Source organism: Hyla sarda, chromosome 1 (genome assembly GCF_029499605.1).
Source record: "Hyla sarda isolate aHylSar1 chromosome 1, aHylSar1.hap1, whole genome shotgun sequence".
In the NCBI taxonomy this organism is placed as follows: domain Eukaryota; kingdom Metazoa; phylum Chordata; class Amphibia; order Anura; family Hylidae; genus Hyla; species Hyla sarda.
Genome location: NC_079189.1, coordinates 302061337 through 302076087, shown reverse-complemented (window position 1 = coordinate 302076087; position 14751 = coordinate 302061337). Strand labels below are relative to the sequence as shown.

The window sequence follows — 14751 nt, the reverse complement described above, 5'->3', positions numbered from 1 at the left end:
CGGGCTTCTACCTCTCGTTCCCGGCTGGCGAGAGGGGGGAAGATAGCATCTACAGCCGGTTCCAAGGTCGGGGTGAGGCGTTCCAGCAGGGCCCGCAGAAATGCGGAGCCCGCTCCCCCATCCAAACCCGAATTACGCAAGGCTACAGCCAAGAACAGCGGACCTTCTGCTACCCCTGAACCCCAGCAATGGGGGGTACGGGGTCCAAGGGAGTCTCTGGAGATGTATGGGTCACGGATTGAATCCAAGATGGCGGAGTATGAAGAGTTGGGAAGAAAACTTAGGAGCCTGAGGGAAGACCTGAAGTTTTCACGCTACCAGGCTGACAATGCCTCTGCAGGTAAGAGGCAGAAGTTTACTGCTCAGGTGCTCAGGCGATTTCCCGTCAGAACTCTGTCAAGAAAGTTACCGTTTTGACCCGTAACGAGTCACTTTCTTGTTATGACATTATGACCTGGCTTGGTCGGTATGGGGATGTGACGGATATGCCCAAGAAAAACTTGGATGAGCACGGGATCTGGTCCGGGGCCTGGACGTTTTCCGTCAAACTCAAGCGTTCAGGGAGTACAGTTGCCCACATTCCGTCAGCCGCCTTCCTTGGACGCGATAGGATCCAGGTCTTCTACCAGGGGCAACCCAAGGTCTGTCACAGGTGTGGCAGCCCCACCCACTTTAGCGCAGCCTGTACTGTTCAGGTCTGCGCTTTGTGTGGTGGGGTGGGTCATCTGGCCGCATCCTGTAGGCAGATCCGGTGCCACCTGTGTGGTGTCCTCGGGCACCCTTTTAGCCGTTGTCCTAGCGCCTTCGCCCGTGCGGCAGCCGCTCCGGCTGAGGAGAGCTGCGAAGTTGCCTCGGCTGGGGAGGGTACGGGCAGGGATGGGGGCGCAACAGGGCTAGTGAGGAGGAAAAAGGGCCCCCTCCAAACTAAGGCGAGAGGAAAATCGTAGAAGGAGTAGGGAGCTGGAGAGTGCCCAGGTGACGGGGGTAGCTTCAGCCCCTGCTCCTGAAGCTGGCCCTGTAACCGCTGAAGCCCTAGAAGAGAACGTGCTGGATGAGGAGATCAGGAGACTTCACAGAGAGAAAGGCAATATGGCCGACCCTTCCGATTCCTCCCACTATGAAAGTGTGGATGAGGAAAGTGGGGTGAGGCCCAAAAAGAAAGATAAGGGCAAAAGGAAAGGGAGAAAGAAGAGGTCAGAGCCCTCTGAAGTTCCTTGTACTACGGGCCAGGTCCAAAACGGAAGCCTGACTGCCCCCCCTCTGATTGACCTGTCAAACCGATACCTCGTCCTCGATACCATCTCCTCCCCCTCCTTGGAGGGGGAAGGTGAGGACGGGGTGCCTAGGGAGAAGGAGCCTCTGGGGGGAACTGGGCCCTGTCCTGTTGAGGCACCTTCCTCAGAGGGCAGGGCTAGACCGGAGCCGGACAGAGACGGGGACCATATGGATCAATCGGAGTGTAAAAAAAGATCCAAGAGTGGTCCTGCCCTCTCGTCTTCTTCGGGGGATGAGGGGGCAAAAAAGAAGGGAAAGAGAAAGTAAAGGGTGTGGCCATCTAATTTAATCACCCTGTATGGCGGCACTCACCCCATTGGCATCTATTAACTGTGCCAGTATAAAGTCAGATACGGCTAGATTCGCAGCCTTTGATTTTCTCGGCCGTGTTGAAGCCGACATTTTCCTTTTACAGGAGACCAGGTTGTCAGATCTAGCCTCTCTGGTAAAAGCCAGAAGAGAGTGGAGGCGCGGTCCCTCCCACTGGTCTCTTGCGGCTGAGCCGTATAGTGGGGTGGCGGTCCTTTTTACCGCTCCTGTTGAATGCCGACGGGTTATTGAATTAGAAATGGGGAGGTGCCTGATCTTAGATGTCTTCATGAAGGGACAAGAGCTCCGGCTCATTAACATCTACGCCCCGCAAACTAAGCGGGGCCGTAAAGATCTCTTTATGAGGATTAAGCCCTTTCTTTTTACGAGTCGGCAAGTGATCTTTGGAGGGGACTTCAATAATGTCACGAGGTCCCAAGATAGGAGAGGCTCCAATGGTCCGCTGACTTGCGATAGTGTGGCACTGATTAGCATAGCTAGAGAAGCTCGCCTAGAGGACGCCCACATCCGGAGCCCCTCAGGCCACACGGGTTTCACCTATCATCAAGGTAGTCGCAGGTCTAGGATAGATAGGTTTTATTTAAAGGAGGAAGCTGTCTCTTCCGTAGTGTCCGTGGTTGAGGTGGAGTTCTCCGATCACTGTATGATTTTGTTTTCCCTGAATGTTTCAGAGACCCCCCGGATGGGAAAAGGTTATTGGAAGCTGAATTCGTCCCTCCTGGAGGAAGCGGAAGTAAGACAGTCCTTTGAGGATTTTCTTCAGAGCCAGGTACCTTTACTGGGCCTATGTAGTAGTAAGTCAGAGTGGTGGGAGATATTCAAGAAGCGGGTTGCGGGGTTCTTCCGCCAGCTCTCGAGCCTCAGGTCCCTGAACAGGTACCGCCTGTATCAGGGTCTGAGGAGGAAACTCGAGCTTCTCGTCTCGACTGGAGGTAACCGAGAGGATATCTCCAGAGTGAAGTCCTTGCTGATGAGGTGTCAGTACGATAGGCACACATCTTTGGTTTTTGAGAGGGATTTCGGGAAGTACCGCTCGCCCGACCCTTACAGAAACTGTAAGATGTCAGTGAGTAGTAAAGTCATTTCAGGACTGATTGATAGTACAGGATCTCTGAATCGGTCCAGATCAGGGATCTTGGAGGTTGTCAGATCCTTCTACTCGCACCTCTTGGGAAGGAAGGATCTAGATCGAGACAGGATGTTGGTTTTCCTGACTGAAACCATTCCTGAGCCAGGGGTAGACCCCTCTCTTGATGTTTTGGCAGAAGAAATCAGGGAAGAGGAAGTGAGAATGGCGATCGAGGGGCTTGCCCCTAAGAAGTCGCCAGGTCCGGATGGCTTAACATCCGAGTGGTACAGGACCTTTAAGGAGTCTTTAGCTCCCCTCTTGACTGAGGTATTCAATGAGTGTCTCTCCTCGGGCACTCTGCCAAAGTCAATGAGGAGGTCAGCCCTGATTCTTCTGTCAAAGGGTAAAGATCCTAGCCGTATTGAGAATTGGAGACCCATAGCTCTTCTCAATACGGACAGGAAGCTTCTGGCTAAGATATTGTTTAATCGGCTGGTGAAGTTTGCACCCCGGCTCCTTTCGGGGGCTCAGCACTGCTCTTTTCCAGGCCGAAGCACCTTAAGTGCTGTCCTTAGTGTCAGGGAGGCAGTGGAGCAGAGTAGTGCAGGTCTCTGGAAGGGGTACTTGCTGTCCTTGGATCAGGCCAAAGCATTTGATCGGGTGAACCACGAGTACCTATGGTCCGTCCTCCTGAGATATGGCTTACCAACTACTTTTGTTAATTGGCTTAAGATCTTGTATGCAGGGGCAGAGAGTTTCCCGCTGGTGAACGGGTGGTCTGGCCGCTCTTTTGTGGTGGGTTCCGGAGTCCGTCAGGGTTGTCCTCTTAGCCCGCTTTTATACGTGTTCGCAATCGATCCCTTCGTCCGGAGGGTAGATTGTGGGCCGTTGGCGGGAGTCGGGATGAGTCTGGCGGAGCTGGATGTCGCCCAGAGAGTGGTGGCGTACGCTGACGATGTCACTATTTTCGTCTCCTCAAGAGAGGAGGTCGATGTGGTGATGTCGGAGGTGGACCGCTACTCGGAGGCATCCAGGTCTAAGATCAACCGGGATAAGTGTGAGAGTCTCTGGCTGGGAGGGGGAGACCCCACGTTTGATCTCCCGGACACCCTTCCAGGGCCCCAAGAGTCAGCAAAAGTCTTAGGCATCACATTCGGCCAAGATGATTATCCCACCAAAAACTGGGATGGTAAGCTCCAGGATGCCGCTCAGAAGGTGGACCAGTGGAAGGGTTGGTCTATGACCCTCAGGGAAAGGGTACACCTGATCAAATCATACCTGCTCCCCTTGTTTATCTATCTGGGCAGTGTATGTATCTTGCCAGAGGCTTACTACACTAGGATCTACAGCCTGTTTTTCCAACTGTTATGGGGGAACAGGATGAACCTAGTCAAGAGGGAGGTTACGTACCGCACGAGGAGACTAGGGGGTTTATCTATGGTAAACCCTGTGGTGTTCTTTACGAACACCTTCTTGAAAGCTAACATCGCAAACCTCTGGTCAGAGAGGGCTTCTCCGTGGGTACTCTCCTGCAGGGAATGGTTTCGGCCTTTCTTCCAGGAATGGGAGAGAGGAGGGCGAGTGAAGGACCTCCGTACACCCCATGGATATCTTCCGGCTTACGCTACCCCGACTCTGAAGGCGATACGCCGGTGGGGTCTGGGAGTGTGGGAGATCAGGACCCAGTCAAGGCAGTTCCTTGACAAACGGGTTCTGTTGACCCACTTCCAGAAGCCTCTGGCGCTCAGGGACTGCCCAGGTCGGGATCTGAGGGTGGGGTTGTATCTTTTGAACATGAAAAGGATCCCCCAGAAGTTTTGGGACTTGGCCTGGCGCTGCTTTCAGGGGAAGCTATATGTAAGGGACAACCTGAAGTGTAGGAACTCTGATGACCGGGGATGTCCCCGAGAAGAGTACGGGGACACGCTGGAAAGCATGGACCACTTCCTGCTTCATTGTCCCTTTAATATAGGGGTTTACAACCGGGTGGGCGCTTCCATCAACTGGAGTCAACTTGCCGGCCTTACCTATCCGGAGTGGGCTTATGGGGCATTCAGGTCCCTGGGTGGCCGAGACCGGGGCACTTTATTCTTAGTTAGTTTAGTGGTTAGGTACTACACGTGGAATGCACGGTGCTTAGTATCGACCCAACAGAAAGTCCTCTCCGAGGTGGAGGTCTGTAGGAACATCACTGGTGACCTCGGGAAGATCAGGTCTTTGGAGTATGGCAGTCTTGGTACCAGTAGGGCTTCTCTCCTATGGAGAGGTTTTTCTTTTGATGTGCCCTAGGTACTAGGCCCTTAAGGTGAAGTACCTTATTTTGGCCAGGGATAGTGTATATATCTTAGGGTGAGTATAGGGTCAGTTTAATGAAGGGATAGTGATAGGGTTAGAGGTTGATAGGGAGAGGAATTTAAATTTAATTTTATCAGGATTGCCATCCTTCTTCCTGGTGGGGGGCTATGCATGTCACCTTAGCCTTTTGTTTTGTTTTCTCTGGATGGATTGTAAAGGGCTTGCAGGCAACCAAACTTGGGCCTTGTGGTTTTGGTGTATTGTACTGTTAATATTGCTTTGTTGTAGAGTATGTATATATTGTTTTGTATATATTGTTCTGTTTACATTAGGTGGGTAGGGGTGTATTTTAGGTTGGGTGGGGTTTCTTTTTTGGGGGGGGGGGGGTGGTGGTGGTGTGTACCCAGGACTGGACTGTTGCATTGGGTACTATTTTGGGGGTCTGGTATGGGTCAGTTGTGGACAAAAACTGTGACCTATGGACTCTGACCCATGTCCAGAGGGGGTGGTGGGATAGTTTAGTATAGGTTGTTTTTCTGTGTTATAAATGTATTTTTTTTTGTTTTTTGTTTTTTGGTATGTATATTCTGTATGGTTTTATGTATAGTGGGAATTTTTTTTTTGTATTTTTATTTACATTTTTTTTTTTTTTTTTTATTATTATTTATATAATGTCATAATTATTTTGAGAGAAAGGCAGTCGGACCAGTTTTCAGTTATTATAGTATTATATTATTTTTGTTAAGGCAGCTAGCCATATTTTTGTTTTTAGGGGGGGGGGGGGGGAGTGTGGTTATGTTTCCTAGTTTGGATATTTTTAGTTTTTGATCCAAGCGAGGAAAGCTTTATTTATGTTCATTAGGTATGTGTGTGTGTGTGTGTGTGTGTTGGACTATAGTAGGTAATGATTTATTTATTCATTTATTTTTGGTTTATCTGGGCTGGCCGGTTAGGAAGGTTTAAGTTGTTATTTTGAGACGGATAGTTTGTTTTTATGTTCAGTTTTGTTAATTTTGTTACAGTGAAATGAACTTGTTTTGTGTTTTGTACTTTTATAATAAAAAAGAGTGTCAGCAGAGAGCACTGTGGTCAGACTGAAAAGAACAACTCAACTGGAGTATACAGCAGCTGATAAGTACTAGAAGGATTACGATTATTAATTGAAGTAGAAGTGTACAAATCTGTTTAACTTTCTGGCACCAGTTGATTTGGAAAATATTGTTTTCACCCGGAGTATCCCTTTAATGTGCATTTCATTTAGGTTAAAGTACAGGTAAGCCCTCTTCTTTGCTCATCTTTCTTTGTATTGTAATGTGATAGCTTTTATGGGCTTGTTCTGCAGTGATACTGCAATGCACAATGAAGGTGATACATAAACTTTAAAGGGTGCACTCTGCCCTTAGACATCTTATCCCCTATCCAAAGGATAGGTGATGAGATATCTGATTGCAGGGGTCCAGCTGCTGGGATGGCTGTCACTCCCTCTCCCATAGACATGAATGGAGGGGGTGTGGCATGATGTCACAAGTGGGTGTGGCTTGACCTCACGACCACAGCCACCCGAATCCAGCATTCTGAACATAATGTTCAAAACGCCGGTTGTCTGCATGGAGATAGTGGGTGATCCCAGCAGCCAGACTCCCGTGATCACACATCTTATCCCCTATGCTTTGGATAGGTGATATGATGTCTAGGGGTGGAATACCCCTTCAAGGTAAGAGCTTATCTCTCAACTAGACAAAAGGACAAAGTAAGTTGAATGTCAGGTGGGGGAAGGACTGAAGGACTGTTAGGTTACATAGATCTGCATACTGTATATTGGGTCTTAAACTTTACCTGGGGCTTTTAATTAACTTTCACTTACCAAAATATGGGGCTTTGTCCTTGCTCTCTAACCACATAATATTCTTTATCCTGAGGCAGGATTTTTGTCAAGCCAAAGTCTCCAATTTTAACATGGCTTGGACTCTGAACTAGGATATTCCTACTGGCCAGATCACGATGCAGATATCTTTGAGATCCCAGGTATAACATACCCTGTAAGACAAGTATAAGGAAGTTACATTAGAATTACGGTAAGTTCCAGTATAATTTACTAGTCAGGCACCTTGTACCAAACAGAACCGACAGTCTTTAATATTTTTGTAGCTGCAATTTGGAGAGTTCTAATCACATGAAAACTTGTAAGAGGAAATGAAACAATATATGAATAAACTGCAAGGAAAGAATTGGTGCGATAGATAGAAGCAAGCATAGATAGGTGTGATAGACAGTAGATAGTGGTGCTATGCTGTTTCCATTATGTATTTAATATATATATATATATATATATATATATATATATACACACCATATACAATTACTTTCAGTTGAATGCCATATTAACCCCTTAAGGACATAGCGTTTTTCCGTTTTTGCACTTTCATAACCCTTTCAATTTTGCACCTAAAAATCCATATGATGGCTTATTTTTTGTGCCATCAATTCTACTTTGTAATGACATCAGTCATTTAACCCAAAAATCTACAGCAAAATGGAAAAAAAAATAATTGTGCGACAAAATGGAAGAAAATACTCAATTTTGTAAATTTTGGGGGCTTCTGTTTTTACGCAGTAATCTTTCAGTAAAAATGACACCTTATCTTTATTCTGTAGGTCCATATGATTAAAATTATACCCAACTTATATAGGTTAGATTTTTTATTACTTGGGAAAAAAATCATAACTACATGCACGAAAAGGAACAGTATACCTTTAAAATTGTCCTCTTCTGACCCCTATAAATTTTTTATTGTTCCATGTATGATGGCTCATTTTTTGCGCCATGATCTGAAGTTTTTATTGGTACCATTTTTATTTTGATCTGACTTTTTGATTTCTTTTTATTCATTTTTTTATGTCATAAAAAGTGACCAAAAATATGCTATTTTGGACTTTGGAATTTACGCACGCGCCGATACCACATATATTTATTTTTATTTTTATTATGGGAATAGGGGGGTGATTCAAACTTTTATTAGGGAAGGGGTTAAATGATCTTTATTATAGGGGGCAATAACACTGCACACACTGATCTTTTACACAGATCACTGCAAAGCCATAGCTTTGCATTGATCAGTGTTATCGGCGGTTGATTGCTTAAGCCTGGATTTCAGGCTTGCAACAATCAATCGCCGTTCGGATGCGCAGGAGGCAGGTAAGGCACCCTCCTGCTGCGTCCTGGCTGATCTGGACATCGCGATTTTATCGCGATGTCCCGATCAGACCGACTGAGCAGCCGGGATGCTTTAACTTTCACTTTTAGACGCGTGATCAACTTTGATATCCTTGTCTAAAGAGTTAATGCCGGACATCTGCCGGAACGGCGATGTCCGGCATTAGCCATGGGTCCTGGCTGCTGATAGCAGCCAGTACCGTGCGGGTATGATGTGAGCTCAGATCCTGAGCTTGCTCCGTAACCATCCCGTACCGCAGCGCCGGGTATACCCGGCGTTCTGCGGCAAGGGGTAAAGAGGTACTCCACTGGAAAACATTTTCAACATTGTCAACTGATGCCAGAAAGTTAACAGATTTGCAAAGTACTTCTATTAAAAAATCCCAATCCTAACAGTACTTGTCAGCTGCTGTATAATACACAGGAAGTTCTTTTCTTTTTGAAATTCTTTTCTGTCTGACCACAGTGCTCTCCGCTGACACGTCTGTCCATGTCAGGAACTGTCCAGAGAAGGATAGGTTTGCTATGGGAATTTGCTCCTGCTCTGGACAGTTCCTGACATGGACAGAGGTGTCAGCAGAGAGCACTTGTGGTCAGGCAGAAAGGAAATTCAAAAAGAAAAGAACTTCCTGTGTATTATACAGCAGCTGATAAGTACTGGAAGGATTGGAATTTTTTTACTAGAACTAATTTACAAACCTATTTAACTTTCTGGCACCAGTTGATTTAAAAGAAAATGTTTTCCAGTGGAGTACCCCTTTAACTGGACCTAGTCCAACCAGGTAATTACAGGGAGTGAGATTTGGCAACAAACTTGAAATTTAAACTAACTTCCTTAGGGGCATGAGGAACTCATGAGAGAATTTCAATTTGCAGTTGTAAGTGAAGGGATAAGGTTATGTTTACTTCATATTATGTGAACATGTTTAGAATATGTGCCAGGAATATTCCTGTTGCCTATGCTGAATAGTGTTGCTCGCGAATATTCGCAATTCGAATATTATTTGCGAATATCGCATATTCGCGAATTCGCGAATTTCGCGAATTTCGCGAATATAGCGCTATATATTCGTAATTACAAATATTTTTTTTTTTTTTTTTTCACAGTACACATCACAGTGATCATCCCTCGCTGCTTCCAGCTTGTGTGATGTAAAGAAGGCTCTAATACTACTGTGTGAGACTGGCATGCGAAAATTCGCATATACGAAAATTAGCATATGTGAATTTTCGCATATGCTAATTATCGCATACGCGAATTTTCTCATATGCGAAAAATAAAGCAAGAATATTACGAATATGCGAATATTCGCGAATATATGACGAATATTCGTCCATATATTCGCCAATATTCGCGAATTCGAATATGGCCTATGCCGCTCAACACTAATGCTGAATATAGTCACAGGCCCATATTCACAGAGGCCAAGAGAGTGTTTTTCAGGCCTCCATTAGGGTCTTATTGAGTGCAACACATAGGGATTAGTGTTGCTCGCGAATATTCGCAATTCGAATATTATTCGCGAATATCGCATATTCGCGAATTCACGAATTTCACGAATATAGCGCTATATATTCGTAATTACGAATATTCGTTTTTTTTTGTTTTTTTTCTTCACAGTACACATCACAGTGATCACTCCTCTCTGCTTCCAGCTTGTGTGGTGTAAAGAAGGCTGTAATACTACTGTGTGAGATTGACATGCGAAAATTCGCATATGCGAACATTCGCATATGCTAATTTTCACATATGCGAATTTTCGTGTATACTAATTTTGTATATGCTAATTTTCACATATGTTAATTTTCGCAATATGCGAATATTCGCGAATATATGACGAATATTCATCCATATATTCGCGAATATTCGAATATGGCCTATGCCGCTCAACACTAATAGGGACACTCATCTTATTGCACTAGACATTCACTGGGCAGGATCCAAGAGTGAATATGGGGTGAGCAGTCATGGGTAAGTAGTGATGCATACCGGACAATATGCATCACTACTTACCCACCTTAGAAGCACAGGGAGCTGGCACCAATGCTATTGGCACAAATCTCCATTGAAGCAGAATAGTGTCACCAATGACCTATATGCCACTGTATGACTTTACTATGACATATTTCAGAGCCTCACATTGGATGTACATATCCATGCACATTAACTCTCTATATGTGTAACTCATGACTGAGCGCTAGAACACTATGAACAGAACCATAAAGGGGTTGATCAACTTACAAAAAATGTTGCCATTTTTGGATTGTGATAAAAAAAATTTAAGAATTAAAAAAGGATCTATACTTCCTGTTCAATCTTTGCTGTACACAGCACCACTGCTCCGATTCCTTGTTTACATGCAGCGATGATGTACGCATATTTTGTTGGAGGCCGATGAGCTATGCATAGGGGTGGACTGACCGGCCGGTCCGATCGGACGTCATCTGAGGGCCCAGCAGGGTTAAGGGCCCGCCGCCGCTACTGAGGATCCAGGAGACTCATCCCAGATCCCCAGCAGACAGCGCTGCCTTCTCCGTTATGTGCGATACACGTACATACAGGAGAAGGCATCCCCTCTGTCTGAGCCGCATCTGCAGCTTACACAGAGGAGACGTGACCTTCGTCCCAATGCAGCACGTAGTACAGTCGCTGATGACGTCAACCATCGGCGCCTGTACTGTGGAGGGGAGAAGATGCGGACCCCATCTGCTGAGGAGATCGCTGTGTGGGACATCAGGTGAGCATCATTTTTTTTTTACTCTGCCTATACCTATGGGAAAGAGGGAGGGTAACTCTGCCTATACCTATGGGGAAGAGGGGGGTTAACTCTGCCTATACCTATGGGGAAGAGGGGGGGTAACTCTGCCTATACCTATGGGGAACAGGGGGGGTAACTCTGCCTATACCTATGGGGAAGAGGGGGGTTACTCTGCCTATACTTATGGGGAAGAGGGTGGTGTAACTCTGCCTATACCAATGGGGAAGAGGGGGGTAACTCTGCCTATACCTATGGAGAAGGGAGGGTTACTGCCTATACCTATGGGGAAGAGGGGGGTAACTCTGTCTATAACAATGGGGAAGAGGGGGGAGTTACTCTGCCTACACCTATGGGGTACGGGGGGTGGGGTAACTGCCTATGCTTATGGGGAAAGGGGGGATAACTCTGCCTATACCTATGGGGAAAAAGGGGGGGGGGACTCTGCTGCCTATACCTAAGGAGGAAGGGGGGTTAACTCTGTTCTTATACCTATTGGGAAAGGGGGTTAACTCTGCTGCCTTTACTTATGGGGAAGGGGCGATAAGTCTGCTGCCTATACATATGGGGAAAGGTGGGGGGCTAACTCTGCTGCCTATACCTTTGGGGAAGGGGCGATAAGTCTGCTGCCTATACATATGGGGAAGGGTGGGGGGCTAACTCTGCTGCCTATACCTTTGGGGAAGGGGGTTAACTCTGCTGCCTTTACCTACAGGGATGGGGGGGTTAACTCTGCTGCCTATACCTACAGGGAAGGGGGGCTACCTAACTTTATACCTGGATTCCTAACTACTTACCTACATACCAGGCTAACTACCTACATACCCAGCTACCTAACTATGTACATACCTGGCCTTCATACATGGCTGCTTAACTACCTAATGGTAGAAAAATAGCAGCACTCAGGTATCTTGGTGAAAAAGTGTGTGGCTTTTATTCACCCAACATCAGAGGCGACATTTCGGCTGCCTCTCACAGCCATTGTCAAGCCATTGACAATGGCTGCGAGAGGCAGCCGAAACGTCGCCTCTGATGTTGGGTGAATAAAAGCCACACACTTTTTCACCAAGATACCTGAGTGCTGCTATTTTCCTACCATTTGGACTATCTGGGACTTTTTCTTTGGGACCAAGTCTACCTTAGCGAGCACGTACCAGATTTCCTTGCAGTGCTGACCGAATCTGTTCTCCATGCTTAACTACCTAGCTAGCCCTCCACCTACCTGGCTTGTCACCTACCTACATATCTGGTTTCCTGATCTACCTACCTAGTTACCTATTTACCTGGCTACCTACCTACCTGTCCTTTTACTGTGCAGGACACCAAGGAGGGCATTATTACAGTTTGTCGGCCTATAGATGGAAAGATTGTGTACAGGAGGGGAGGGCACTGGAAAAATGCAGAGTCTGACATGTTTGTCCTGCAGATGTTAAGAGAGCCACATGGCGGTCTTATACAGACAGAGAAGAAAAGGAAAGAGGCCGCCGCTGAAAGACGTAATTGTGAGTCCCAAAATGTAACTGTAATCACTTATATGGTGTACAGATCCTGTGTACAGCTGATATCAACTGCCATATGGTCCTGTATATAATCACTTATATTGTATACAGATCCTGTATAGTATACTGGTCTGTGTATAGTGGTTTTATTCAGTCCAGTATGGCGGTATTATCTAGTTATTGTGTGGTGGTATATATTTATTTCTTGTATACCAGTATTATTGGTCATGGAAATTTACCTACATTAAAGTGTTTCTTACATATATAAATTACATAGTTTATTGTGTGCAGGATTTGGTTGGAATTGGGCGTGGCAGAAGATTGACGAGCTGCCTAACAGGGGCCCTTGCCTTTTTTTGGTCCGGGGGCACCCAAGTGTAGTCAGTCGGTCCCTGGCTATGCATATACCAAATTCATTGCTGCAGCCAATCTCTGGCCTCAGTGTTCTCATGCTATATACCTTTGAGTCAGTGAACAGCTGCAGTGGGGTATACGGGCATTTTAGCAATGCAGTCATGTACACATAGTACTGTAAAGGCAGCATTGGATGGGGTAAAGACTGAACACTTGAGTAAAGGATATGTTTTTATTTTATCACAAGCCTAAGCACTAGTAACATTTTATAATAACTCAGACAACTGTTTTAGTTGTATTGAACAATGATCCTCTTATATCTTTCTACATGACAAGGCTTGTAAAGTAGTACAACAGCACCATCTAGGGATGTTATTGTAGTAAGACATGTATCCAGTTTTGCACTACAATACAATCTAAACAAACTAGTAGAGTTGTGCACATCTCTGTTAATTTCCCAAAATACATCACTCTGATTTGCTCATAATATTGAACTTGTAGCAAAAGCACTGGTGAAATAATCAATAAATTGCCAATATAAAGTCGAAGAATCCATAAACTTTGATATAACTATGTCCATAGCAGCCACAGCAGATACTAGGAAGCCCAGAGGCTGAGAAGGTCCACTCAGGTGCAAGAATATTGGGACAGATTTAGCAAAACCTATGTAGAGGAAGAGTGGTGCAGTTGTCCATAGAAGATCACTTCTTTCAATTTTTAAAGAGGCCTGTGAAAAATTAAACAAACAATCTGATTGATTACTATGGGCAACTGCACCACTCTTCCTCTACACTGGTTTAGATAAATCTCCCCCAGTATTCCTTGATGTTTTTTGCAATCTAGGGCTTTGTGCATAAGACCAGGCCTGTCAGGTGTCTATGGTGTCCATCATGTGAAAAATTCATCAAATCATTTTGGAATGGGAGCGACAACAAAAATGTGAATAGAGCCTTCTACTGTTTGTATTATTAGTGTACTGGCAACATATTCCAGATTTTGCTATTCTGTAACATACAGCTCCAAAAAAGGCACTCATAAAGCAACAGCAAAGGAAAAATAGAAAACATGGCTGTCAGAGTTGGCAACATAAAAACTTGATTGAATGAAAAGTGTTTTTCATGGTGCAAAACTAGTAAAACATAAAACAAAAAAAAACTTTAGAGACTGGGTATTAATAATTGTAATGCCCCCCCCCCCCCAGCCCCTCTCAAAAAAATTTAGTATAGGAAAGGAGAGTTAGGGTTCTTTTCTTAATTCCCTCTAAGCAAAAAAAAAATTTGTTCAATAGGTTGTATGTTCCAAAAATTGTACTGTTGAAAAATACATGTTGTCCTACAGAAAACATGCTCTCATTAAAGAAAAAAAAATTCTAATTCTGCCCAGGCATACTATATAATATAGTGAAGGCAATGAATAGTAGTTGACACCATAGAGATACAAGCAAAGCATTTAGTTGTTTATATATGTGATTACAGGTCAAACCTTGCAAATTTGAGATGCATAGAGAAGAAGATCATGGAACCCAAGCCCATCCTTATTCTTAGGAAGAAATTCCTGTAGGCTTCCGTTAGGAAGATATTCCATGACCAACTGGAAACTACGTCGACCTGGTGACAAATGGTAAATGTTATTTTTTTTTTTTAAACGACTCCCATTATTAAGCAATGAATATCTCAAAATCAATACATAGCTCTTTTTATGTCAAAAATTTACAAAGTAAATTTGTAATACATCTATAAACAAACCTAAGAAAAATGATTATCCAGCCAGCAAAGTCAAATTAAAGACCAGGAAGCCATATGATAAATAATAACATAATAACTTTATGTCACATGTCCTTACATTGCCTGGCACTATCAGCATAGGTTGGATAGTCTTAGACAAAGGAGGGACACATCCCCATTGGTTGGCTGGTTAGTCATACATTTCTAGTACAAATAACAGGGGACAGCAAAACAC

At 44.9% G+C, this 14751-nt stretch overlaps 1 protein-coding gene across 7 annotated transcripts in view; it reads right to left on the bottom strand.

The window, feature by feature from the left end:
• The window catches only part of JAK3 (Janus kinase 3), a 264164-nt gene that overhangs the window by 26057 nt on the left and 223356 nt on the right, over positions 1-14751 (bottom strand). For all 7 annotated transcript variants that reach the window (XM_056518127.1, XM_056518128.1, XM_056518131.1 and 4 more), the window contains 2 exons: positions 14275-14399; positions 6834-7006 (listed from right to left, as the gene is read on the bottom strand). In XM_056518127.1, coding sequence (XP_056374102.1) covers positions 6834-7006; positions 14275-14399 — 298 coding nt within the window. The remainder of the gene's footprint in view (positions 1-6833; positions 7007-14274; positions 14400-14751) is intronic.